Source organism: Marmota monax, unplaced genomic scaffold (genome assembly GCF_021218885.2).
Source record: "Marmota monax isolate L192 unplaced genomic scaffold, Marmota_monax_Labrador192_F-V1.1 WCK01_AAM20220418_F8-fsc00008, whole genome shotgun sequence".
Taxonomy (NCBI): Eukaryota; Metazoa; Chordata; class Mammalia; order Rodentia; family Sciuridae; genus Marmota; species Marmota monax.
Window position 1 is genome coordinate 26059031 of NW_026694432.1, and position 27941 is coordinate 26086971.

Genomic DNA, 27941 nt, shown 5'->3' on the forward strand with positions numbered 1-27941 from the left:
TTCCCATTTTTGTTTAAATTTATTTAAGATCACCTCCTTACATTTTCCAGAGAGAAAATACAAAACAAGAAACAGACTTGGTTTCAAATACATAAACAGTGTGCTGGAGTTTAAAGCATTACTGATAACATTGTTCCAGAAGAAATGTCAGCTTACTCCAGGGCACTTCAGTATTCCTGAGGAATAAACTTGATTTCTCTTGTCCTCCCACTGGGATGTTCTCAGTGTGCGTCACTGCTCCTGCTCCTGTGAAGCAAGGATACTCAGGTCAGAACAATGCAGGCAGCAGCTGGATGACCTGAATCGCTGCTTCAGGCCAGACCCAAGGGACAGAACCTCCCCACACTGTTGCTTTAAACTCTCACCAGAAGATGGTAAATATCCCTCTCAGGTTCCTAAGAACGGTTCCCCCAATATTAAGAGGAAAAAGAATGGGCAAGGAATGGAACAGGCCCTGGCAAACTAAGTTCCTAAAACCATCTAAGGGGTCATAGGTGAGTACAAAGGACATCACTTGAAACAGCCTACTAATTATATGATCTCTGGCAAGTTTCTTAACCCCAGTAAGATTCCATTTTCTCATCTGCTGACTGAGGATAATAACACCTCTCTCAGGACCAACTGGGAGGTCTAGAGAGAAAGCACATGAAGATAAAGCCACTGCGATGGCCCACAGGGCCGTAGCTGTCATTTGACAAGCAGTGAGCATGGAATGACTACCCTGAATGAGCCCTTCCTCTTTTCAGAGCAAGTAGAGGATGACAACATCGAGGCATAGACTCAAGTTGAGATGAAGTTACAAGGCCATTTTGGAACAATATACACTAGGCTGTAAAAAATATGTTAACAACATTTTCCACTGTAACTCCCAGCTATGAAACATATAATACCCATATAATCACCTCTGAGCTATTATCCATGACAACCCAGTTTGGAACAATGGAAACATTTTGAACAAGAAAAAGGCCTGCTCTCTGCCTGTTCTTTCTGTTCTCCCCGACCCCAGACTCAGCTCGCTGCCAGGAAAGTGGAGTCAGGGAGCAGTGGAAAGGCCTGTCCTCAGCCTGCTGCCATGCAGCTGTGCCTCTCCTTGTCCCCCTCTGCTGTCCTCCCCCTGGCTTTGGCTCAGAGGTGGTTCATTAATATCAACTCCCCCTGCCCCCACTCTCTGCAGCGCTCGGATTAGCTGGTGGGCAGCTGACAGAGTGCGAGCAGCTCCTAAAGAGGAGGCTGCGGAGCTGTGGTAAAATACTGTTATTTGAGATTTCGTGACCCTGTAGCTTCAGCTCTTGACCAAATTAGGACACGCATTTGTGCCACATTTTCCGCTCTACTTGTTATTATGGTGGAACAATGGACAAGTCAATCACCCTTTCTTGGTTGGCCTCAACTATAACTGATGTTTCTATTTATATAGCACCTCACAGCTTAAAAACATTTTCACTTTTAACCCTCACCACAACCCTATGGAGGTTGGGGGATGTAGCTCAGTGACAGAGCATGTGCTTAGCATGTGTGAGGTCCTGGGTTCAATCCCCAGGATCCACCCCACAAAACAACAACAAAAATCCCCCATAGGGAGAAATTCTTCCTCATTTTACGGATGGAAAATGGGAGCTTGAAAGTGAAACAACTTGAGATTCTCGTAAGAAGCAAGGGACGGCCTGCACACAGGTCTCCTGATCTGCTGCTGCCCCATCGCAGTGAAGGTTCCAGCTCAAAGGAAAGCTGGAGAGCGGGGAATCCGAGACATGTAGGGACTGTGCAGCTCTTCACCAGAGGCCGGGTTGCTGTAAAGGCTGAGCTTCAGCGAGCCCAGCCTTTACCACCTACAGCTAGCGGAAGACATGATTCACTTCACTCATCTGCTCTACATTTACTTCAGTGCCTACTCTTTGTTCCAGGCCCTGGAGACACAAAAATATCTCTAACCGTGAACACCCAGCCTCCCTGACCTTGTCACTTAAACCCCATAGGAACCAACCATCTAAAGCAAGGCAAGGGGAAAGGCTGCCACACAAACCTCAGGAGACAGGCTACACTCTTTCCTTTTTCCAGTTTGTTTGCAAATCCACTTGTGTCCAGGTGTGCTGCCTTACACCTGTGATCCCAGCTAGAGCAAGGGGATTGCAAGTCTGAGGTCAGCCTGGGCAATTTGGAGAGACCCCATATCAAAACAAAATTTTTAAAAGGGCCAGGGATGTAGCTCTGTAGCACAGCGCTTGCCTATCATGCATGAGGCCTTGGTTTCAATCCAAGCACAGCAAAAGTAAAAAGAAAACTCCACCTATAGACAAGACCTTTGACAGAAACACAGGAAATTTAGTCAAGACTATCTTCTCCAAAAAAAACGCAGAATCATGGCTGAGAGCCAGAGTCTTCAGGTTTAGTTTGAGTGAGGTGCTTACAGGGCACTGAGATCTTAAAGGAAAAGTGCTACTTACAGCTAGCTAATGCTTCCCCATTGATAATGACTTCAGTCCCAGCCATCCACCCTGGAAATGCACATCTGAATGCACACAGGCAACTAAAGACCCAGGGGAGACCCTCTTAGCACCAAATAGTGTCAACATCACTAAAGGCCAATTGGCACTAAAGTACAACCTCAGGAGAAACTTTTTTCTTCTGAAAAAAAAAAAAAAAAAAAAGAAAAGAAAAGAAAAGAAACATCAATCGTATACATACTTTGACATATTTTCCATGTAGAAGATATGGAGCCTGGAAATCATGCTGGCAGTTGGAGTAGGCCATCCCCAATCCCATGCCTGAACCAAAGGCCAATGGCCACATTTTTCCTATTGAGCAAAAAAAGGAAAATCTCAATAAAAAATCATTTAGAGAGGATAAAGTTTCCCACCCCTTTAATACATCTGCTAAGGGTTCAATAAATCCTCAGTGGGCACCATATCGCGATACCACAGTGCTGTGGATGTTTTGTCCATGCCACCAAAAAAAGGGTTAATACGTAAATATTAATGTAGCAAATATTTATAAGCATCTATGCTGCTAGCTTTGAGGAAAATTTAAGTAGTACAATATGAAAATAGAGTTTTTTGGTATCAGTTCTAATCATCTGCTCAGTTTGATATTTTAACCTTGTCAGAAGTAATAATACCTTTCAGTAAGGTGCTTCAAATTTTTTAAATAGGTAGCAATTTCACCAATATTTATATACTTTGGTTTAGTAAATCATGGAGTTTATTTAAACCAATCTGTAAACGATTATTTCACATCAACAGAGTATGTTAATCATGATTCTCTAGTTATGTAGTCCCTGACAGCTCTTCATGGAAACAGGTCAAAGTGACCCCTTTGGCTTCAGTTTACGATCCAAACTTCGGAAGTTATTCCAAAGAATGAAAGGGATACTGCCTGCCTTTACTTAGAATTTTTGGCCAGGAAGCATGTGTATTTCTGGTTCACTCGTTTTTATTACCAGCAAGACTCTCATTTTCAAGTTCCTTTAGAAAAAAATTACAATTAATTAGAAATATTTGAGCATGAAGACTTGGCTAAATGACTCACTGGCATAAAGTACAGGCTTTTGAAATGATATCATATTTTAAGATAACAGGCACCTGACTCAACGCCCCGAGGGAATGCAGGAGCTGTCCAGCCCATTTTGACCTCTTTCAAGTCCACATTCTTTGTCCAGAGCTGTTTTACAATGGCTTACCTAACCCATAAATGGATGGGCCAACAGCCATTTAGATGTGCCTTCTCCAAACTTGTGTCCCTGCTACGCACATATATACTGAATGGAAAAATGAGTCAAACTTACTTTTAAAGAAGGTAAGTGAGAAAACAATTCCTAATCCCAAACCAGTACCTACAAAAAAGGGAAAAAAAAAAAAAAATATATATATATATATATGTTAAATTGCATAATAGTAACTTGACAAAGATAACATTAACGTTTCTTAAGTATGAACATCATAAAGCAGGTTATCTTTTCATAATTTGGTAGAGAGTTGATTTTTTTCATTTCTAACCTTTCCTATTGTCAGAAGCTTTATAGGTGCCTTTGATCTCCCCGCCCATGATAGGAAATAAAAACTCTGTTCTCCATCATTCTGTCTAGACAAGTTACAGGATATGAGGGTAGGGGGCTGGGGAACCAGCCAAGAGATTATTCTAAGCCCTCTCTGCACTGCTGCCCATCTTGCATAAGGAAGCCAGATAAACAGTGCCAGAGGATGCTTCCCTGGTCACTTCTGCACTCTGATTGATGCACTGGGGGCGGGGGGGGGGGGGGCAGGGAGAAGAGATTGAACCCAGAGACACTTAATCACTGAGCTACACTTCCAGTCTTTCTTTCTTTCTTTTTTTTTTTTTTTTTAAAGACAGGGTCTCATTAACAGAGAGGACTGTTCATGGTGCATTATCTATATACAAGCAAATCGACAGTGAAAATAAACAAACAAATAAATAAATATAAACAAACCACCATGAACATATTTCTGAAAAGAATGATACCTCATGGAGAGAAGCCTCAGGCAGGTCCTTATGAGGGAATTCTAGAAGGCATTGTCATCATAGGAGGATCCAAGTTTCACGACACCTGAAGACCTTCCAGTGGGGAATAAGGTAGGTAGAGGTGGAAAATAGTAATACTGATGGATCCTCACACCATGAAAGCCTAGGCTAATGTGTGTGTTTGTGTCTTAGTTCGTAACAAAAAAGCCTAGAAATTTTTAAAAACCGAAAAAAGCTTATAGAACAAAGATATATAGGTACTGTGGATTAAAACCAGGTGTGCTTCTGAGCTACATCCCCATCCTTTTTTTTTTTTAAATAGACAGGGTCTTGCTAAGTTGCTTAGAGTGGTCTCAAACTTGGATCCTCCTGCCTCAGCCTCTGGAGTTGCTGGGTGTGCACCATCACAACCAGCTTAAAGAAAACATTTTTTTTTTGTACAGCTATGTTTGGAACATAAACAAAGTATTTGTGTTTTAATGTAAGTGTAATTACAAGAGTCAGAGTTAAAATAAGCTAAGGTTATTTTATTACTGATTTTTTTGTGGGGGAGGTGGTGATGTTAGGGATCAAACCAAGGGCCTCTGAGCTTTTCCGTCCCCCCAGCCCAGAAAAAATTTTCTAAATAAATGTAGCGTAGCCTTATTATTTATAAGGTGTGTAAAGTCTACAATGATGTGCGTTAACGTCCTAGAGTCCTTCACACTCACCACTCACTCACTGGCTCACCCAGAGTAAGTTCAATGCCATTCTTGGTGAGTGTAGTGTTCTATATAATTATACAATTTTTAATCTTTTATAGGATTTTTTACTTACCTTTTCTATGTGGAAATACACAGACACTTGCCACTGTTTATGACTGCCCAGATGGTCAGTACAGTAACAGGCTGTACACATTCATAGCCCAGGAACAATACCTACATCCCAGGTGCAAAGGCTGTCCCACCTAAGTTTGTGTAACTACATTATACGATGTTCATACAATGAGGACATTGCCTAATGATGCATTTCTCAGAACATATTCCCATAGGCAAGCAACAAGACTATACATACATGACTATAGCCTACACAAATATAAATTTTAATTAAAAATAATTACTTTGCCCTATCCAGTAGATCATGTGTTATATATTATTTTGGTGCTCAACTTTAAAATGCAATATATGAAAATCACTTATCATCCCAATTTCCAATTAATAAAATGGTGAAAAATTAGACCACAATCAAGGTTGGCATAATGACAAGGGAAAGGAACTTAATACTTGAGTATTTCTCATGAGTACCCAATAGCCCCACCTCCAAAAAAATTTGTTTATGTCAAACAAGCTGATATGGCATTCTCCCCCATTTTCCAGGTACAGAAAATAACTTGTCTTCAAGTCATCCATTGATTAGTTCTGGAGCAATGATGTGGGCTTGAGTCTGCCAGACTCCAGCGCCACTGGACCCATTATGTCCAGACACTAGATTCCTCCACAACCTCAACCCCCACAATTACGACCTCCCAAGGGAAACTGGAGCATCCAGTGACACTTAACAGTCAAAACATGAACTGCGCTCCCCATGCAACAGCTCAGAATGCTAGGCAACCCTGTGTAACAAGTCTACACAAAGCCCAAAGGGCTTATTCAGACTCATTTCCAGACTGATCCTAGCGTGCATATGACACAGATGCAAATTTACCTGGTAGGTGAGAATCAAGAACTTCGGAGAAATCAGAGCCACTGATATTGATACTCTGCTATTGCTTGGTTTATAAAATGGCAGAGGGTTCAATTTCAAGGCAACTTGCCTCACCCCTTGCAGCTGGAAGATGAGTAAGACAGTAAATTGGTACTAGAAAATGAGGTAAAGGATTTGGACTGGCTTACAGATTCCAAACCCGGCAATGGGATGGGGAGGCAGGCCAGTAAAAACATAATGGCTTACAATCAGAGCTTTTGCTCTTCCCCATCTGGAGGCAATTTTTTTGGCAAAGAAATCAAAAGCCCAAAAGGAAAATATTTCAGCATTTTTCTTGTCCCTCTTGACTCCATGCCTGTCTCTTCTATTTTTCCCCAAGGAAAGAAAGCTCTCTGATGCTAAACTTTTCCTAGCAAGAGACCAAGAGTGATGCTAAGTCCACTGCTACCAGTATCGCTCCATCAAAAAGATGAGAAACACTGCAACATCGACCAAGAGAAAATCTTTTATCTCTAGAACCCAGATATATGCCCAACCACCCTGTTTTGCTCCTACCAAAGGCATCTAACTGCAAATATAAATAAAAGCTCAAAATCACAGTTCAGTCCAACCAAAAGGAAGAGTTATCAGGGACATGTTCTGTGGTCTTGATTAAATGGGGCTGTCAGAATTTCGATTCTTGAGTGATCTCCCCCCCTCTATGTTTCTATATTTTTAACACACAAAGTAATATGGTATTCTTTTCAGGAAAGAGAGATTTTTTCATTCATAAAATGGTTTTTAATTGCAATGTTTTACTTAAAGTTAGCTATGCCAGTCACTTAAGAGATAAACAATGGCGGAATGCTGATGAGTTTTACAGAGTCAAGTTCTCACATGCTCAATTCTCTTTTAAAAGGCAACATGTTGCTTCAAAGAAAGTTCCACCTGACCAGGGGACACCAACTGTGCAGCTGTTTCCACTAAAGACTGGCACCTCTAGGCCAGGTTTAAGCTTTATAACAATAAAACATGAAAGGTTTGTCTTACAATAAAAACAAACCAACATGGAAAAGAGAAGAGGTTTTTTCTGCCTTTGGCCACTTTTTCTTGTTGTTGCATGACAAGCTCTTTTGGAGGAAAAAGCCAAAGGAAAAAGTACAAAGCATTTTTCACCTTTTCCCTAGAAGCAAATATTTAACTATGAATGCAGTTTATATAACTTTGCCTCCCCCAACTCAAGGCTGTTCTCAAAAGTCCATGCTGTCTGAAATGACAAATAACCCTTGAGTAAAGAAAATGCTCGATTATAGATACATCTCTTCCTCATGACAGAGTCCAGTTTGGGGACACACACACACACACACACACACACACAGAAGAGCCTTATGGAATTGACATTAGGCACAGAGCCTATGCTCTGCAACCATTCCTCTCAGAGAGGAAAAAGAATTGGCACAAATTCTTTCTAGAAGGAATTATTCCAAATCAATCTAACCATGCAATGTAATGCATTCTAGTACCCAAAAGGACTTTATAAAACTGGTTAGTAGATAAACACATTTTTTGGAAGAAACAATTCCTTAACAGGTCATGTGACACTGTTTTAATAACAAAAGATCAGAGAACTCTGCCCCTACTAACTGTATATACAATATACCTTATCTTATGCCTCAGTGATTTTATAACAAATTTAAAAAGGATAACCAACAAAGGTACACCGGTGTACACTTAAGCCACCTTTTGGTAAGAAAGGGGTGAAATATATGTTGATGGCCATTGTACTTAAGGACAATTTCTAATTACTTGATGCAACTTTATTTTTACATTTAGAAAAAAATCTTTGCTCTCACCATGCCACAGATAATAAAGCTTTACTTCACTACAAATAATTACAAACAAACATAATTAGCAGGAACTAACAAGCAAACTATAAAATCTGATTGCAGAAATGTATTTTGGCTACTAGCCCATAAAAAGAACAAGCTGGAGCAATACATGCTCCTGCAGAATTGACTCTTCAAAAGCTACAATGACCAATGGACCTCCACTGTTTGAAGAGGAACAAAACAAATCATATAGAATTTTTTTTTTTTAAACATTACTGTAAAACATCATAGGGGAAAAGCAAGGCACGATAGTGTGTGCCTATAGCCCAAGTACTCAGGAGGCTGAGGCAGAAGGATTTTGCTTAAGCCCAGGAGTTCCAGGCCACCTGAACAACACAGGGACAGCTGGTCTCAAACCAAAACCAAAACAACAAAAACCCCACAAAAACAACAAAATACCCAAGGAAATAAAAGACTATAGCCCCTTTTAATTTATCAATAACTTATTATTTGAAAATTAAGACCTCACCTCAGTTTACATTTAACATTTTGAACGTTCAAGCCTCCAATATTCTTAAGTCTAAGGTATAGTTATCAGTGCTAAATTTTAACCTATGTCTCAAAATTGATTAAAATTGCTAAGCAATTCTCTTTTATTCTGTATAACTCGTATCAAGATGTACAAGCAAGCCAGGGCTCAGAGGCACATGTCTACGTTCCCAGAAATTTGGGAGGCAAGTAGATCTCAAGTTTGAGGCCAACCTCAGCAACTTAGCAAGACCCTGTCTCAAAATAAAAAATAAAAAGGTCTGAGGAAGTGGCTCAGTTCAGTGGTAAGGCATCCCTGGGTTCAAGTCCCAGTTCAAAAAAGAGTATAGAGCAAAACTGAAGTACCATAGTCAATTTTCAAATATGAAAAGTTACAGAAATTTCCAGTAAGTTTTTAAGATCCTAGAAACTGTGTGCCAAGCAACTGTTTCTTTCTTAATGTCTGAAAGAAAGGGTGCAGCTTCCAGGATTTACTCTCCAGGTGGATGGAGTGGCAAGAGCACTGCCCTGTAGCAAGAAGAGCCCGGTGCACACTGCTGCTTGTGTCCCCACCTGCCAGCTCTCTGACCTTGGTCAATTACATAACCTCACCCAGCCTCAACCTGCTCAGTCCTAGGGTGAAAACCTTTCAGAGTTGCTTGTGTTATGAAAACGGAAGTCTCCAGTACTGTCTGACACAGAATTCAATAAGTGGTATTAAGTTCTGTCATCTCCCCAGTAAAACTCAAAAGATGTCAAAAGTTTAAAGTAATAGTTAATCCTCTCTTAAAATACAACTCCCTGGCTTACATAGGATCACACTATAGTTGAGCCACAGCTAAAAACCAGAAACTGTCTTTTCCTATTCTGGAGAGTTGACTTTGTCAATGGCATTAGCAATTGCTTATATGAACACATCATATATATATGATGTATATATACATAAATTTACATATATATTATGTATATATACATAAATATACATATATATTATGTATATATACATAAATTTATGTGTGTGTGTACATATATATGGAATTCCTTTAGAACTACTGCTTAACTAGATCATTTTCCTTTTTAAAATGTAATAGATTTTTCTTGAGCTGTACTATGTTTAATAAAGCTATTTTTATGCTTTGAACGTGGATTAAATCAAATTGACCTATTTGATTTAATAGGCTGTTTTCCTGTTCAATCATGTTTCTATCAATGCTATTATAACTACCAAGTGCATTTGTTATGAAAGAACAAACAAGAATGTGCTTTTATAGAAAAGTACCTTGCAACAGAGTTTAGTGAGAATTTTCAAGAAAATTCCTGATTTACAAAAGATGCTCAGGGCCCAATTTATGAGGGGAAAAAAATAGTTATAAGTCAGTTTCAAATTGTGTTACTTAATCCTTTGAGGCAAAGACAGATTGTCCCAGGTGTCCACATGTAAGCCAAGTCATGTGAATTAACCAAGAAAGTGTGCCAGACCAAAGACCTGGAGATGGTAAATTTAGTCTGCTAATCAGCTTCTCAAAAGTCAATATTGCTGCAGGGTCTTTAGGAAATAGACTAAGAAGGTGACTATTTTATAAGACCTTAGCCTTCCTGTGGCCGTCCACCCTAGACAGGAGCTGGAAAATATGTAGGAATTTCTTGGGTGAACATCTATTACCAGGATTCTGATCAGAACAAGCAAACTACTCAGCAGAAATAAAGATATGGAAGGCAAATGTGGAAGTCTTCAATGGTGTGCTCTGCTTCAAGAAAAGCCAAACTCTTGGGCTGGGGTTGTAGCTCAGCAGTACAGTGCTCACCCAGCACGTGCAAGGCCCTGGGTTCGATCCTTGGCACCTCATAAAAAATAAATAAATAAAACAAAGGTACTGTGCCCAACTACAACTAATATTAAGGGGAAAAAAAAGAAAGAAAGAAAGAAAAACCAAAGAAAAGCCAAACTCACAAAAGGGTCCTTCTAAATGAGTGCATACAGCACATGATTCAACTTTCAGAATTCTGACAGCTGTATAACTTTCAAGAATGCATAAAATAAGAAATAGCTGTAAACATATAACTAAAATATAATTAATTCCCATGTGGGCATATGTAGAAAAATGACAAGCTTAATTATTAAAGGGAAGCTGGGAAAAAAGAATTATTATCAAGCTTATACAAACACAATTACAGATTCATATTACATTTGTGGGGAGGTACCCTGGAGGTGCTAACATTTATAGTGTCAGGTACTGTATCACCTTATGTGATTTATTATGATCCCATCCTTCAGAATAGGAAACAATTCAGAAGGAGTAAAGTTATTTACTACACACAACTAAAAAAGTAGAACTCAAATCCAGGCCAACTCCAAAGTCATGGCTCTTTCCTATACCAAGGGCTAAACTTCATGGAGAGGTTCCCATAACCACAGGGGTCTAATAGATTGTTATATGGGACAACAAATGCTTTTCTGGACTGTAACTAGGCATAAGTATGTTACTATGTTACTCTTGGTCCCTCAAGGAAACAACAGAAACCACAGATGTTTGACTTAGCAATGGTAATAAAAACCTGAAATTACTTAGAATCAATGAGAAATTGTCAACAAAGGAAGCCAGGAAATATTTCGCTCTGTGCACTGGATGGAGATAAAATGAATCCAAATAGGTCGAAGACTTATAAATTGCTGAAGAGTATTTTCCAGTAAGACCCTTCTTCTCTAATATCTCCAGCACCTCTAGGTCCTCATCATCTCTATCAATAACTGGATTATCATTTTTGCAAGTGTAAATATAAGAATTAGGGTTTCATTATACCCTATGTATATCTATGTATATTCCATTGTTGCTATTATGTTGTTTCCTACTCTGATTCAAATGAAAAATTCAATAGAGAACCAGGAACCAATAGTTTCTTTCCCTTACACACATGGATTTAATCACATTTATTAAGTGGAAGGCACTAGGGAAATTTTTCTTTACTCTTAGAGCACATCAGTCAAGTATATAGTATTTATTCTTTGAAAAATGGGAAGCAGTATAGTGGTTATACTCCAGTTATGGGGATATGTGGGCTTGCAGGAAGACAGATTAAACATGATTGTGAATACTGGTTGGGTTACTTATGACCTGTGCGACTTAGTCCTTAGGCAATTATATAACTTCTTCAGGTGTCAACTTCCTCATATGGAAAAAAGGAAAACTGGGGGTGTGCCTAAGTGCTACAACACTTGCCTGGCAGGCATGAGGCTCTGGGTTTGACCACCCCCCAGCATTGCAATCAATCAATCAATCAAAGCAAGTGATTGAAGCTCCTGTAATTCCAGCACTTGGGAAGATGAGGCAGGGGGATTAGTTGAGCCCACTACTTTTAGGTCAGCCCAGTCCACAGTGACTATCTCAAAACAAAACAAAACAACAACAACAAAAAAAAAAAAAAAAAAAAAACGAGAACACTTGACAGTGCCTATCCCTGCCTGGGGAGAAGTGAGAATGGAACAGCATGTTATGTGTAAAATGATTGGAAGAACAGGGCACTGCACTTAGTAACTGTGATTTATGTTCTTTCCCCACTTAAAAACCATTTCAAGAACAAAATGAAATTCCAAATATTTACTGAGCACTGAAGGACAAGAGGCCTGGCTTCAATAAGAGTCACAGATAAAGAACTACTTTCTCCCTAGGGTCTCTGTGATCCAAAAGGGATAAGAAGTCAAGCAGCCAAAAACATGACCCAAAGCAGAACCTCCACGCCATGAGAGAGAGAGTGTTTTCAAGATCTAGAGGAGGAGGTGGGGACACATTTGGTGGTGAAGACTTTTTTAAGTCTTCAAGAAAGAGTTGGTATTTTAGTTGTCTTGGAGGCAAGGTGGACTTTTAACAGCTGGGACCTAGAGGATGAGAGCACACTGAATGGAGCAGAAAAGCAGGGAAATCAGGAGTGGCCCAAGGGTGAAGCACTAGGCAAATCCAGGAAGACAGCAGATGAGGCCAGAAAGGAATCTTGGGCCATTCCACAGAAAGCACCAACCAGAACCTGGGCCAAGGAGTCTACGCAGCACTTCACTTAGTAGGCAGGGTACGTCTCCAAGAGGGTTCAGAAAGAAGTAACATGACTAAAGCTATGCTTTAGGAAGATTCAGCTAATGTGTGCAGGATGTGGACAGAAAGACAAAGTTCACTATCTAGTGTTGGTACCAACTGATAATTAAAAACAAAGTGCAAGGCACAATTACAGAAAAAGTATGTACTAGAAGCACTAAGGAGGTACTTAACTACCAGGGAAGGCAGCAATAGCAATGGGCTACAAGGAGTTCCTTGTCACTAAATTGTCAAGTGGGACGCAGAACACGAAGCAACACAGCCTTCTGCCATATTCTGGGTCCTGGTCTCTATAAGCAATAGGGAAGAAATAAATGAATTTAAATAGCGAAGCAAATATTAAATGTGGACTTTTACAGAATGAGGACAGATTTGAAGAAGTTTCCCGCAAAGATACACACAGCAGTTAGAAGAATGCCACTGTGTTCAGAGGTAAGGTCCAGACTTCAGGTATGTTTTGGTTTGGTTTGGTTTGGTTTGGTTTTGGGTGGTACTAGGGATGGAACCCAGAGTCTGTAGCATGTGATGCAAGCATGCTCTACCACTGAGCTACACTCCAAACCCAAGGACTAGACTTCACATTTTCATTTCTCTGTTCATCTGACTGACAAGGTTACCTATATTCTTCATTCTCTCAACAGCTTTCCCTTGACCTTGCCAGTATTCCATGCTAGGCAGAACTGAAAGATGGTATCAAAGGCAGTAAAACAGGACTTCGGTCAAGACTGGAATCTTCTGAGGAATGGCAGTGAGCACACTCAATGACAATTCTTGGGTAAGGGATCCACAGGTAAGGAAGGATATGGTAGAAAGCCTCCTGGACAAAGACGAATGACGGCAAAGGAGGTTAAATATTTTTAACATATACCAACATTTTTGCACTTAAGACACTGTTGATGCAAATGATGAATCAAGTCAGCGGTCGCAAAGGAGTTGGAAGGACCTGCCTGAATTTCAGGGCTTCCAAAAACAGACACATTTTTTCACTGTGTATGTGCTTTTTTTTTTTTTTTTGCAGTTTTTGTGGTGCTGGGGGTGGACCAAGGGCCTTGCACTGCTAGGCAAGCGCTTTGCCACTGACCTATGTCCTCAGCAACTTTTCATTGTCATTCAATCTACTAAGCCCCATTATAAATCTGAGTCACTAGACTTGTATACGCTAAGAAACCGAGTGAAGAGAAAAAAGTCATTTAAAACAGAAGGTGGGGCTGGAGATGTGGCTCAAGCGGTAGCGCGCTCGCCTGGCATGTGTGCGGCCCGGGTTCGATCCTCAGCACCACATACAAACAAAAGATGTTTGTGTCCACCGAAAACTAAGAAATAAATAAATATAAATAAATAAATAAATAAATAAAATAAAACAGAAAGAAGGTGCTTTGCCACTGAGCCACATCCCCAGCCCTGATATAAATTTCACATTGTAGGTAGAATAAGGAAAAAAGTTGATTTTTCAATGCTCACAGATAATGTTTTCTGGGAGTACATAAAATTAGTAGCATTTATTTAGTGTTAAGACAAAACATGGGACAGGAGCAGTAATATATTTTGACTTCTAATTAGAACAGGATATTAGTGAGCACACAAGCTCAGGGCTTCTCACACTCAAGACTATGTTGAAATGGTTAAAAAAAAAAACCTACAACTTATTAGTTATTAGATTTAGTTTAGTCATCTGAAATTATGCCAAAATTTTAACAGCTTTCTTAGGTCTATCTGCCTAGTAAAAAGTGAATTATGTTGCTTAAATTGTTTGCTTCAGTTAATCATTTAAAATCTATCCAACAGGAATTGAGGTTTATATGTGTAGGATCTGACAAAAAAAAAAAAAATCAGTAACGTTAGTTCTAACTTGTAAACATTTGTCAAAGTAACATTAAGTACAAATCTGTCAACAATTATGTCAGCACATTACAATAATTATAAATTTCCTAATTTATAATGGCATTCTAATGGTTTAGGTTATATAATGAACACTGAAGTAAAAGCTCTGGATTTCAGTTCCTCCCAAATACATAAACTGTTAACTATTAATAGTTTCAATATTCTACCTGAAAATAATAATTAAAGTAATGTGGAAAGTCTCCATAATCTTATTTTTATTTATTTATTTGGTACTAGGGACTGAACCCAGGGGCACTTTACACTGAGCTACAATCCCAGTCCTGTTTTTATTCTTTGGTTTGAGACAGAGTCTCACTGTTTCCCAGGCCAGTCTCAAACTTACAATCCTCCTGTCTCAGCTTCCTGAATAGCTGAGATTACAAGCATATGCCACTGGACCTGACTTCCATAATTTTAAACAAGCAATTCAGTCATACTGCAATGTGCTTGTCTCCTCCCTCTCCTCCTGTCTCACTGTGCTTCCCACTCATGTCTCCCAACTGTCTTCTAAACCTACCTTTTCACCTGTGGAGAGCCTCCTTTAACAACCATCAGATTTCCAATTTGCACACTCAAATTCACCCTTCAGTTCTTGTTCCTTTCATATTGCCTAAACAGCATTGTAAATTAGCTTTTCCCACTTCTTCCTTGCCCTTGAGGCAGAGGATTGCAACCAAGTTCAAGGTCAGCCAGGGAAATTTAGCAAGACCCTATCCCAATAATTTTTTAAAAGGGCTAGGGATGAGCAGGGTGCAGTGGCGCATGCCTGTAACCCCAGGAGCTCAGGAGGCTGAGGCAGGAGGATCCCAAGTTCAAAGCTAGCCTCAGCAATTTACTGAGGTCCTAAGCAACTTAGCAAGACCCTGTCTCCAAATAAAATATTTTTTAAAAAGGGCTGGGGATGTGGCTCAGTGATTAAGCGTTTCTGGGTTCAATCCCCAGTACCCCCCACCCCCAAGAAAAGGAAGGGCTGGAGATGTAGCTCAGTGTTAGAATGCTTGCCTAGCATGTGTGAGGCCCTGGGTTCAATCCCCACTACCACTTAAAAAAAAAAAAATATATATATATATATATATATATTATATATATATATATACACATACGTACATATATATATATATACATACATATATATATATATATATATATATATATATATATATATATTCCAATGAACTATGACTTTATAAATAACATAGTTCTTTTGTTTTGTTTTACAGGCATGCACTTGGTTTAAAAATAAAACAAAACCTTAAGAACCGTGGGCTATGCTTTCTGTAAAGTCATTCTTATTATTTTGGGATTCCCCCCCGCCTTTTTTTTGGTGCCATGCTGAGGATTGAACCAAGGTCTCACACATGCTAGGTAAACACTCTACCACTGAGCCACAGCCCTAGTCTTCCTTTTTCTTTGCTTCATTCCCACCTTGTGTTTGCTGCTGAACTCACACATGTACACAGATGGATGCATGGCTGTGCTGTGTGCTAGTCGGGAGGCTGGGGTAGCTCCGTGTGTTGGCACTCCTGATACTTTGTGCTGGTGATTCCTAGTGGGTGCTGTCCTGAGCACTGCAGGGTCTTCAACAGCATCCCTGCCCCCATCCGCTAGACACGCTCACTCCCTCACCCTCAAACCCCCCACCCCACCCTGCGGTGACAGCCAAACACATTTCCAGACACTGTCAAATTTCCAAAGGTAAGGGAGAAAAAACAGAATCACCCTTGGTTGAGAAACACTGGTCTAGGGGGTTATAATTTATAAAATTCTTTCATGGCCATTATCTTACCTTGGGTCTTGGTGAAATTACGTAGGGGACTGGGGATGTAACCATGGAGTGGTGAAGTGTTTAGCTAGTCTGTGCAAGGGCCTAGGTTCAATCCCCAGCATAGGGAAAAACAAAACAAAATGAAAAACCATATAGGGATCAGCATTCCAAATTTACAGAAGAGAAAACTGGTAGTGGGGGTGGGGTGCGGCTACTGGGGATTGAACCCAGAGGTGCTTTGCCACTGAGCCACATCCCCAGCCCTTTTTTTTATTATTTTTTTTAATTTTGAGACAGTGCCTGCTAAATTGCTGAGGCATTGAAATTGGGATCCTCCTGCCTCAGCTTCCCAAGCAGCTGGGATTACAGGCATTGTGCCACCACACCTGGCCAGAACTGGAAACCAAGGCTCAGAGAAGGTCAGTAACTGCCCAAGCTCACTTGGTTCTAGATCCCTCTTCCTTTCACTATCTCACACTGCCTCACCAGCTAATGGAAAGCAACATGTAAGACCCCCAGTTCCCTCATCCTGACAGGGAGAGGCTGGTCCCTTCCTTCCTCCCTTCTTCTCCCTCCAGAGTAACCTTCTGTGGAAGTCCAGCATATTCAACAGATAAAAAGTTAATTGCTTTTTGGAGTTCAAGCAGCATACAGGCCCCAACTCTTGAACGCCATCCTTCTCCCAGAGGGGCTGCATAAACCCTAGGGCTCTAGAGAACATGTTCTGGAAACTGGTGACTAACAAACTCCTTCATGTTACACAATTCCAAACAGCCATCTCTTGGTTAGGGGAGGTCTCTGGTGTGATTATAAAGGCTGAAATAGGAATCAGCCACATTCAGCAAAACTAGTACCTTAGACCAAGCTCCCAACTAAGTTACAACTGGCAGTAGGGGATGGTGTATCCCAAGTGTGTGAGACCCCAATGGTTGGATAAATCCAGGAGGAGATATAAAGGGGATCAATGGACCAGTAAGCAGCAGCCTCATGGACAAATCTGTGTGATATCCAGGACACAGGAATAAACAGGTTCCAAACAAATCACCCTACATGAATGACTCTAAGGAATGTATTTCAACCTCACTGGGATCAATTTTCTAATCTGTGAAATGAAAGGGGTAAAATATATTGTGCTATCAGCAATGAAATTTTACTTTCCCAATAAAAACAATTTCAAAGAGAACAGACACGTAGAGCTTCTCCACTGAGTGGGGTAGGACAGGCTGGAAACCCAGCTAAAGATCCACTTGCCCACCTCCCCTCACTTTCTTTTTGGTACGTACTCCAGCCATTAGCAAGCAACCTCAAGGGTACTTTGGAAGACATTTTAAAATGACTGCATCGAATGACTCTGAAGGAACAAAACAGTTCCTTCTAGCTCTCATACTCTTATAGTTCTGGGTATAAATTCAAGGAGGTTATTCAACTGGAGTATCCAAGAAAAGCAACAGTGGGACCTCATATCCACCAAGAGCAAACCCATTAACCTGCCAATGAATGAGAAACTTCATTAATGAATGCCAAAGTAATTTCACAGTTGGTGAAAAGTTTGAAGAAACTTCATTTTACTAACATGTTAAACAGCAGAATTAGACTTGTTTAAGGATCATTAAATTAAAACTACAGGGTAACTGACTGAACTCAATAAATGAAATTTTCAGAAGAGAACTGAACCTAGACAACTCTACCTAGAGAACACTAAACTGCAGAGTTTGGCCTCAAACTTGTGATTCTTCTGCCTCTGCCTCCTTAATAGCTAGGATTACAGGCATGTACCAACACGCCCAGCTAATGAATGTTTTTTAACAAACTATTCTTATTTGTGTATTTTCCTTTTTTGGCATGCTGGGGTTTGAACCCAGGACTTCATGTGTGCTAGGAAAGTGTCCCACAGCTGAATATACCCTCAGCCCCTGTATATTTGAATTATAAAAACAGCAAAGTTATTGATCCTCCCTACCAAGCATCATTATCATTCCCTAGAGATAATATGAATTAAGCTTATTACTGTTTATCACACATATATAATTCCATTTATATCTGATAAACAAGCTTGACGCTCTGCACCTTACTTTTTTCACTTCACATGGAGCACCCTCCCGTGACAGCATATATCTTGTTAATAGCTTTTATTGAAAGTATAACAAACATAGAAAGTATACATTTCGTAAGCCATTTATCAGATGATGGACATCTGGGTTGTTGCCAGTTTGGGGGTATGAATATTATGAATATTAACATACAAGTATTTGTGTGGACACACATTCTTGTTTCTGTTGGGTAGAATTACCTATATCATAACTTTATAAGAAACGGCAAAACAGTTTTCCAAAGTGGTTCTACTATTTTACATTTCCATCAACAGTGTTCAAGAGTTCCAGTTGCTCTATATCTTATCAATGCTAAGTACTGACAATCTTTAAAATGTCAGCTATTTTAATGGGTGTGCAGGGGTATCTTGCAATTTTAATTCACACTTCCCTAATGAACACTGACGTTAAACATCTTTTCATGTTTATTTACCATTATAACTAAGTCTTTAAAAAATTCTACCATAATTTATTTTATTATGAGTTCTTTACATATTCTGAAAGCAAGTCCTTTGTCAGATGGTTTCAAGGCAATATTTTCTCCCATTCCACGGTTTGGCATGCACCACATGCCCCATAAAGTGTTTTGTTTTTGTTTTTGGCAGTGCTGGGGACTGAACCCTGGGCCTTGTGCATGTAAGGCAAGCACTCTACCAGCTGAGCTATATTCCCAGCTCCCCCATGTGGATTTTTTTGTTCTATTAATGGTGTCTTTTGAAAAGCAAAATTTTAATTTTAATCAAATCCAGTATGTCTTTGTAATTTTTGCTCTTTGTATCCTAAGTAATCTTTTGTGACCCCAGGTTCGCAAAGCTGTTTCTCCTGAATTTTCTTCTAGAAGTTTTGTAGCTTTAGCTTTTACATTAGGTCTATAACCCTCTCAAGTGAGGTTCATTTTTATCTCTATACGAATACTCAGTTGTTCTAACACAATATGTTGAAATTTTTTTTCTTTTCTCATTATATTGCCTTTGACAAAAATGAATGCCAGATATTTTGGGGTCTATTTCTGGACTCCCTTCTTCTACTGATCTCTATGTGTATTCCTTCTCCAATATCACACTGTCTTATAGCTTAAATCTTGCGAGCAGGTAATATAACTACTCCAATTTGATTCTTAAAAAAAAAAAAAAAAAAAAAAAAAAAAAACACTTTGGTTATTTTGGATAGTTTATAATTTCATATAGAATTTAAAATCAGCTTTGATTTGGGGTGTAGCTCAGTGACAGAGCATGTGCCTGGCAGACATGAAACACTGGGTTCAATCTTCACACAAAAATAATACTCTTCTCAATTCCTAAACTTCTTTGAGTATTATTTCTCTTGCTAGAAAAAGGGACATTAAGTTTCCTCAATGAGCTTCTAGGAAAGTAAAAACGGGATATTAACATACCAAATATTGTGGCACATTAACAAGCTTCAATTAATGTTAGCTTTCTCTTTTTCCCTCTTGGCCTTTAAATAAACAGGAACAAATCTAGCAATACCCTAACATTTCACTAGTGGGTCAATGGCCATAGTAAAAATATTACCAAACCAACAACTTTTATAAGTAAATATTTGTATTTTTACTTGGATTCAGTATTGAAATGCACTTGCCAAAGAAAGCAATTCAGCATATTTACTAATAAACTGTTTCAGGCCACATTTTAGGAAAGCATAAAACCACAACCAGAACAAAAATTTTAATGTTTTCAAGTTCCACATAGCGCCTAATTACATTATTCTGTAATACTAACAGAAAATCCTCCTCTACTAGGATCACAATGTTCCATTATTTATATTGCTGCAGCAAATGGAAAAAGTTATCTTTGCTCACACTGTTTACAAATACATAAAGCAAACAAATATGGCTACCAATTCAGCAATTAACGTGTACTAATTTGAAACCCAAACCAGTAAACAACCAAAAACCTTTGAAGTATTTTAGTTTAGACTAATTGATATCACTCCATGAAATGGAGAGGAATCAGTTTGCAAACACGGGGTACCAAAAGGCAATTTCTGGTGAGCCACCAACGCTTTGTGGTAACCCACATTTATGAGATGAATTGATACTTAAAACAATGATTTGCTTTCTTTTTCCGTGACTTTACTCAATGGCCTCTTTCAGGAAAGTATTTTTTAACATTAAAATGGCTTTAAACTATCAATCTAACCATACTTTATTGATTATTAGAATACACAAAATCTGCTGGCTAATCCTAAGGCAGGTCAGCTGCTCATGTACTGTCCTATTTTCTTAGTAATGAAGGAACAAGGCCAAAATTCTTTTTCACGAAGACGAATGCATGGCAATTCAATAAGTTCCATCTGTTGACTGAGCCCTGCCTCACTACATTAGAAATTAAAACTGCAAATGTTACTTGGACTCCCCTCCTGCCTTTCTTATTTGTCAATGGGAACAACTCTCACCTGGGTAGGCTTGGCATCGCCTGAATCCTTGTGCTCCTGAGCCCTTATTTCAAGTTCTGTTGAGTCCCTATCTTGGTACTATTTCATTTGTCTCCTTTCCACTCCTGCTCCCATCTTAGCTTCAGCTTTCTCTGTTTTATCATCTCATCTTCAGCATGGCTCTGCATATACGATCTGTAATATACGATCCCATCTCCCTGCCTTCATTCTAGCTCTCCCCAATTGTCTCATGTAATTCAGTGATATTTCTGAAACCAGAAATTCAACCTCCATCCTCTTTGTCTTAACAGCCAATGATTTTCATCAAATGCTAAGTACAGAATTGCCACAAAATCCAGCAATTCCATTCCATATGAAAACATATGTCCACACAAAGATGTGTACATCTCCTATAGCCCCAATACGTAAGAGGTTGAAGCAAGAGGATCACAAGTTGGAGCCTAACCTAGGCAACTCAGCAAGACCCTGTCTCAAAGCAAAAAGTAAAAAGGGCTGGGGTATAGTGTATAGCTCAGTGGTATGGCATCCTAGGTTCTACCCTCAGTACCATTAAAAACAAAAAATCAAAATCAAAAAACTTTGTACACTTGATTACAACAGCATCATTAAGAACAGTCAAAAGTGTAGCCAGGCACACACCTGTAATTCCAGTGACTTGGCAGGCTGAGGCTGGAGGATTCCAAATTCAAAATCAGCCTCAGCAACTTAGCCAGGCCCTAAGCAACTTAGCAAAATCCTGTTTCCAATTTAAAAAAGAGGGCATGTGGGGCTCAGTGGTTAAGTGCCCCTGAGTTCGATCCCTGACACATACGCACACAAAGTGTAAACAACCTAACTGCCCACCAGCTAACAAATGAATAAACAAAAGATGCTAGAGCCATACCACAGAATATTATTTGGTAACAAAATATAATAAAATAATGAAAAATGCATATACCTTGTAGACATAACACTAAGTGAAAGAAGCTAGACACAAAAGACACATATGTTATATTTTCATGATGTGAAATGTCTAGGATAGGAAAGTACATCAGTAGTTTTGGGAGAGTGGAGTCGGGGATTTGGTAATGGGAACAACTGGGCCTAGGGTTTCTTTTGGAGGAAATTAAAAGATTCTAAAATTAGATTGTAAAGAGAGTTGCACAATTCTGTGAATTTACCAAAACTGTATCCTTTTTAAAAATATTTATTTTTTTTTAGTTATAGTTAGACACAATACCTTTATTTTATGTATTTCTTTATATGTGGTGCTGAGGATCGAACCCAGAGTTTCACACATGCTAGGCGAGTGCTCCATAAGTTCTCTTATGGTATGTGAAATATACCTCAATAAAGCAGTTTTTAAGAGAGATCAATATTTCTACACTCCTTTCAGGAAGTTAGTTTTAGACTGCGTAACAATCTATTTCTATACTGCAGTTCACATGAAAAGATCATGATATGGTCCCTACCAGTATATTTTTTAAAAAACCAAAGAAAAAGGTGATGTCTTTAGGATGAAATCCAAACTTGTTAACAGGTTTTATAAGGATCTTCCTTGGAGCTAGGGTTGTAGCGCAGTGGTAGAGTGCTTGCCTAGCATGTGTGAGGCACTGGGTTTGATCCTCAATACCACAATAAATAAATAAACAAATAAATAAAGGTATTGTGTCTATTTACAACTAAAAAATGTTAAAAAGGGGGGGGCTTTCCTTAACTACCTCCCCCTTCTACCTTTCCTACCTCACCTCTGCCCTTCCCCACAAGTCCTTTGACTCCCACCTCCCATGAGTCTCCCCCATTAACACATAGTAGTTACAAGCATGCGCTTTGGAAGGCCAACAGAATGGGGTTCAACCCACCTCTGCAGCTAAAGCCCACAGCCACTGTGAGCTTCCATGTTCTCATGGTGAAAATACCCCACACAGTTACATCTACATATTCTCCCAAGATGGAGCTTGAAAAATAAGATGCCCTTATGTATGCTACCACAGTCCCAAGCTGAGTACAGGACAGGCTGCTTGTAAGTATCAATGGCTTGCAAATTACACTGAGGTAAATGCTCAGTAAATGCAGCCATTCTCATCATTCCCCAAGGGAGCCAGCCAGTGTCTTTCTGTCTGTCTGTTTCTCTCTTCTGAGACATTGTCTGGCAATTTATGAGGTCTGGAATGCAATTCTCCACCTGGTTCACCTATTAAATATCTATATAGTCTCCAAGGTGAAGCTCAAATATCACCTCCACCTTGTCCTCCAGGCCCTCCAGGCCAGGGCCAGGACCTATTCATGATGCATGCCCCTTACAATAGCTGACCATAACAACTGCTGATGTTAACTAGTTTTTGAGAAGCATATATAAACAATTACTATTACACACAGAAACCGGAATATTGATTTTCAGGCTTCCATACTGCCACCAACACCCAACATTAGAGTCAATGTGTTAATTATTTTACCTTATGACTTCTACCCTTCACTTCTAACCCCTCATAGCAGGAGTAAAATAGAGGAAAAGGGACACAGCCAATGTTAAAGTTTTCCAAGTCACATTAGGGATTCCCAGGACCTGGATATGAATCCAGGAAATACTGGAATCAGATATTCCTCAAAGCATCCTCTGGTACCTCTGCACTTGAGGCCCTGCCCACTATCACCTATCATACAACAGTACCAACTTGGTCACAAGAGCCACAGCCACACTGCCTCCAGCATTCAAGAGTGAGCTATATCAGGCCTCCAAGGGCAATGGCATGTCTCCCTGACTATCAGTGCGGGGCTCAGGAACTCTCACACCACAAACAGCAGACGCCTGGAAGTCTTGCACCTCTGTGATATTATCATCTAAAAATCCTATTTTCCTTGTGAAATAGTAAACAGATATAATCTCCCATCCAGTCCAGAGTGCTAAGACCAAACTAAGGGCATCAGCACTGCAGAGATCAGAACTACTAAACTTTCTACAGTCATAAAACACTATGCCTGTTGTACTCATTAACAAGAAATGTGTGGCTTACTCATGCTGTGGGTGCACACAAGACAAATTACTCAGTACATACAAGAAAATGAATGGCACAACCCTTAAGCTGAGCATAGAAAACCAAAGCATTCCATAAATCTGATAAAATTTAAAAATAAATCCATAAAATTAGCAAAAACCATTAATGACGCATTCAAATAAAACTAACGGAACATGCCATTCATAAAATGTAATATTCTTCACTCCTTTTTAATTTCCTGCAATAAGGCTTTGGCACTACTGCTTAAACCAACATCACCCTCTACTTGTTTAAATGCAAAGTGCTCTCTGGTTTGTTTCTCGGTTGTCTACTCTCAAACATACCTAATTCTACTTTATTATTAAGATCTACTGACAGTAATTTATATCCCCCAATGAAACATAAAGTTGGTAAAAGTCCCAAGAGTTCAAGGACACATGATCAAACATGTGAACTGGCAAAAATTCACATGAAATCTACTTTACTCAGACTTTTCCATTTAAATGCTAATTTATTCAGTTAATAAAAGCAAGCTGAGCAGCAAATATGGACAGAGAAGATAGTCTACAAAATTCTCAACAATATGTGTCATTCATTTGATAATAAATATTATATATTGCTCAGTGGTACAGTGAGTGCTGGTATGCTTGAGGCCCTGACTTCCATTCCCAGCACACACACACACACACACACAAAAAAAAAAAAAAACGGAGAAGAACAAAGGCTGAAAGAAATAGAGGCAAAGAGGCAAAGAACAATGGCACATTGTGCCTATCACTGAGTAGCTCCTGTCCAAAATCAGGGAAGCATGTGGGTTTTTCAATCTAGGATCTTAATATAACAGATCAAAAATATTACAAATCACCTATTCTCTTTCCAAATTAGTTGACACAAAATAGTTTTGGGGGTTTTGCGCTTTTTTTTTATTGTACTGGGGATTGAACCCTGGGCTGCTTTTCCTCTGAGCTACAATCCCAGTCCTTTTTTAATTGAGACAGGGTTAGCCAAATTGTTGAGAATCTCATTAAATTGCTGAGATTGGCCTTGAACCTGCAATCCCCCTACTTAGGCCTCCCAAGTCACTGGGATTACAGGCATGCACCACCATGGCCACGAAAATTTTTAAAAGCATTTTTTAAAAGCACATGTGCCTTCAGCATACTCAGAGTTATTTAATTTGATGTACAACATCTTCACTACAGAGAAGCAGTTAAAATAGTCACCTTTTGGAATGGTGACAAGGCTCAATGGAACAGTGCTGGCCTATCATTCTCAAAGCCCTGGGTTCGATCCCCAGCATCATATAACAAAAGTCACCTTTCAGCAAACCAATAGGAAAAGAAATGAAGATACTTGTACACAGGCAGACAGATTGAAAAGGGCTCCCAAAGGTTGATCTCCAGTCACTATGGTATTATCCCTGTGGTCTCTGAAGAGCGAGTAGGAAATCATCAAGATGGAGCTTCTGCACTGACCCTTTCATTCCTGTCTACATCTTCCACCAAATCTCATAACTATCTCATGGTAGGCTGCCAATCCCTGAGACTCAATCTCTATATTGAAGTACCAGAAAAGCAAGCATCCAGAGACTTAAGAGAGCTCCACAAATTCACTATCTATAGGAAAAGGAAGCAGCGTTCACCCTCATGGTCTTAGACACTATTCAAACAGAGCCTCTTAGGGCCTTTGCTCTCTTCCTTTTCTGCCCTTATCTAAGTCCATTATGTATGTGGGGATAAGGGGGAGGGGTACTGGGTATTGAACCCAGAGTTGCCTACCACTGAGCTATATCCCCAGCCCTTGTTCTTCATTTTGAGACAGAGTCTCATCAATTTGCCAAGGTTGGTCTTGAACTTGGGGTCTCCTGCTTCAGCCTCTCAAGTTGCATGTGAAAAAGTGAAGGCAACTCAAACTCCCTGAAGATAAAATGGAATCTAAGACACTTCATAATCATGACTCTACCCAAACCAGCCTTCTTTTCTTTAGAAAGTAGAGCCACTAAAATTAGGATGCCTGGGTTCTAATGCCAGCTCCCCAGCTTCTGGCTACTTTACCCTCTCTGTAATTCAACTTCCTCCTCTGTAAATATCCATGCTGGTCTGTGCCCACTCTTTCATCCTGACTACCCAAGTCCAAAGTCATTTACAAAGGTCAGCTGAAGGCCCACTTCCCTTGAAAACTCTTACTGGATGACCTCGGCCGCTCCCTTCACTTACTTTACAAAAGTTCTACAGCACAAAGTCTGAAGCTCTCATTGTAACTTTTACCTGTGCACCTACATTATCTTGGGGTTCATCTAATTATTCCCCACCAGCATCCCACTCATGATGCTGTCATGAGTGACAGAGACACTGCTGCTTCAGGTGGTCATCAGCAACACAATATTAATATCAACAATATTACTACAACCAAGTCCTGAATGCACTGTCAGACACCATGCTAAGTATTTTATATATTTCCTTAATCCATCTTGGTAAATCTCTCTACTTCCATTTCATAATTGAGGAAGAAACCTTAAGGTAGAAAAACTAGTGAGATGAGAGCAAAGAGAGTAGAGAACTCAGTTCCAAGTCTTGGAGCTGCTAAGTGTTAAGTTGGGAGTGAAATGGTAACTGTTTCAAAGAATTTCATTTATGAACTCTTTTTTTTTTTTTAAGTTGTAGATGGACACAATACCTTTATTTTTTCTATTTAGTTTGTTTATTTGGTGCTGGATATCAAACCCAGTGTCTCACCCATGTTAGGCAAGTGCTCCACCACTGAGCCACAACCTAACAATTTATTTCTACGCTCTTCTAGGGGCTGCAGATACAGCAGGGGATAAACCAAAACATCCCTGCTTGGGGCTGGGGATGTGGCTCAAGCAGTAGCCCGATCACATGCCGCTCGGCCTGGCATGCCTGTGGCCCGGGTTTGATCCTCTGCACCACATACAAACAAAGATGTTGTGTCCGCCGAAAACAAAAAAAATAAATATAAAAAAAAAAAATTCTCTCTCAAAAAAAAAAAAAAAAAAACCCCTGCTTTCATGCAGCTTACAATCTTCTTTCCCAATATTTTCATTCAAGTACATAATCCTAAATCCTCTTAAATGACCTAAGATTTCCACACACAAAAAAATATGAAATATGGATAATAAAAATTAGTATGGAAGTATGAGCATGGTACTCTACTCGGAGCCAGAAAACCTGGGCTGGATTTTCAGCTTTGCCTTACTGGCAGCACGTTCCTGGGCAAATTCCTTCACCTGACTCTCCATTTCCTAACCTGTAAAAAGACTGTTTATGAGATAATGTCCGAAGCTGCCCACCTCGCACAATGAAAATACGTACTTGTTTCAATCTATAAACAAATTTCCCTCTCTCCCCTCCTTCACCCACTCCACGCAGTTTCACAAGGATTTCACAATTTGTATCATCACTATGTATATGTTAAAAACTACTCGGAGTTACACTGAGGACGGAAAAGTGACAGAGCTCTTACTTTCTAGGGTAATTCTCATTCCAGATCATCCTCACCGGCTCCAATTTCAGGCCCCAGACGACTGTGATTCAGATAAACGAGGTGACAGGTCGGGAATGACAGCAATTCACATGAGGGCCGGGCAGTGTCTATAAAACGTTCCCTCCCAGTGACCTTCTGCAGAGGCACTTTTGCTGCAGCGCGAGAGCAAGGTGGCCACCCGAGCAGGCCCGACCCCCGGAGCCAAGAGACGCGGCACCTGGGAGACTGCCGAGCCCCTGGCCCGAGGCTGTGTCCCTGCACACCTGTCTCCGCGAGGAGCCCTGCTGCTCTTTTGCCACTGCCACCCCGCCGGCCACCTCGCCGGCGCTTCAACCGCGGCCATCCGCGGCGGCGCAGGCTCCTCGGCCCGTGCCCCCCGCCGCCGGTGACCTCCCGCGCTTGGGCAGTCGCCAGGCCTGACCCCGTGCGACTCCCCTCCCGCCCTCCGCGCCGCTCGGCTCCGAGCCCGGCCCGCCAGGGGCGGGAAGCTCTCACCTAGCTTCACCACCGCATCCGCCATGCACCGGTCCCACTTCCTGCCGAGGTCTGACTCCGACATGTTCCCCTCCCGCGGCTCCAGCTTTCCTCGCAGCCGGCCCCCGCGCTCCCACTCTCCTCAAGTCTCGCGAGAGCCGGCCGAGAGCCGGAAAGGCCGGCGCCGGCGCTCCAGATATCGCGAGATGACCCGTCCGCCTCCGTCCCTTCCGTTTTTTTCAGTTGGTCGTCAAGGT

General features: G+C 40.3%; 1 protein-coding gene across 2 annotated transcripts; it reads right to left on the bottom strand.

Annotated features, from left to right (window-relative positions):
- On the bottom strand, positions 1-27858 carry Micos10 (mitochondrial contact site and cristae organizing system subunit 10). Of its 2 annotated transcripts, XM_046469307.2 has the most exons (4): positions 27706-27858; positions 3782-3829; positions 2686-2795; positions 1-246 (listed from the first exon to the last, which is right to left on the bottom strand). In XM_046469307.2, exons 1-4 carry the CDS (start codon positions 27767-27769, stop codon positions 232-234), a joined length of 237 nt encoding a protein of 78 aa, XP_046325263.1. In that variant the 5' UTR covers positions 27770-27858; the 3' UTR covers positions 1-231. The 2 variants fall into 2 exon arrangements, with proteins under 2 accessions (XP_046325263.1, XP_046325264.1); XM_046469308.2 differs by lacking the exon at positions 3782-3829 and having other exon boundaries at positions 27706-27851.
- Positions 27859-27941: the final 83 nt, after the last annotated feature.

What these genes read in the sequence shown, in the direction of transcription:
- Micos10 (XM_046469307.2), bottom strand. Translation starts at nt 27,769, where the DNA reads ATGTCGGAGTCAGACCTCGGCAGGAAGTGGGACCGGTGCATGGCGGAT. An exon ending in GGATGCGGTGGTGAAGCTAG is followed by an intron (nt 3,830 to 27,705) that starts GTGAGAGCTTCC and finishes CCTTTTTTGTAG; the next exon opens with GTACTGGTTTGGGATTAGGA. An exon ending in CTCACTTACCTTCTTTAAAA is followed by an intron (nt 2,796 to 3,781) that starts GTAAGTTTGACT and finishes TTTGCTCAATAG; the next exon opens with GAAAAATGTGGCCATTGGCC.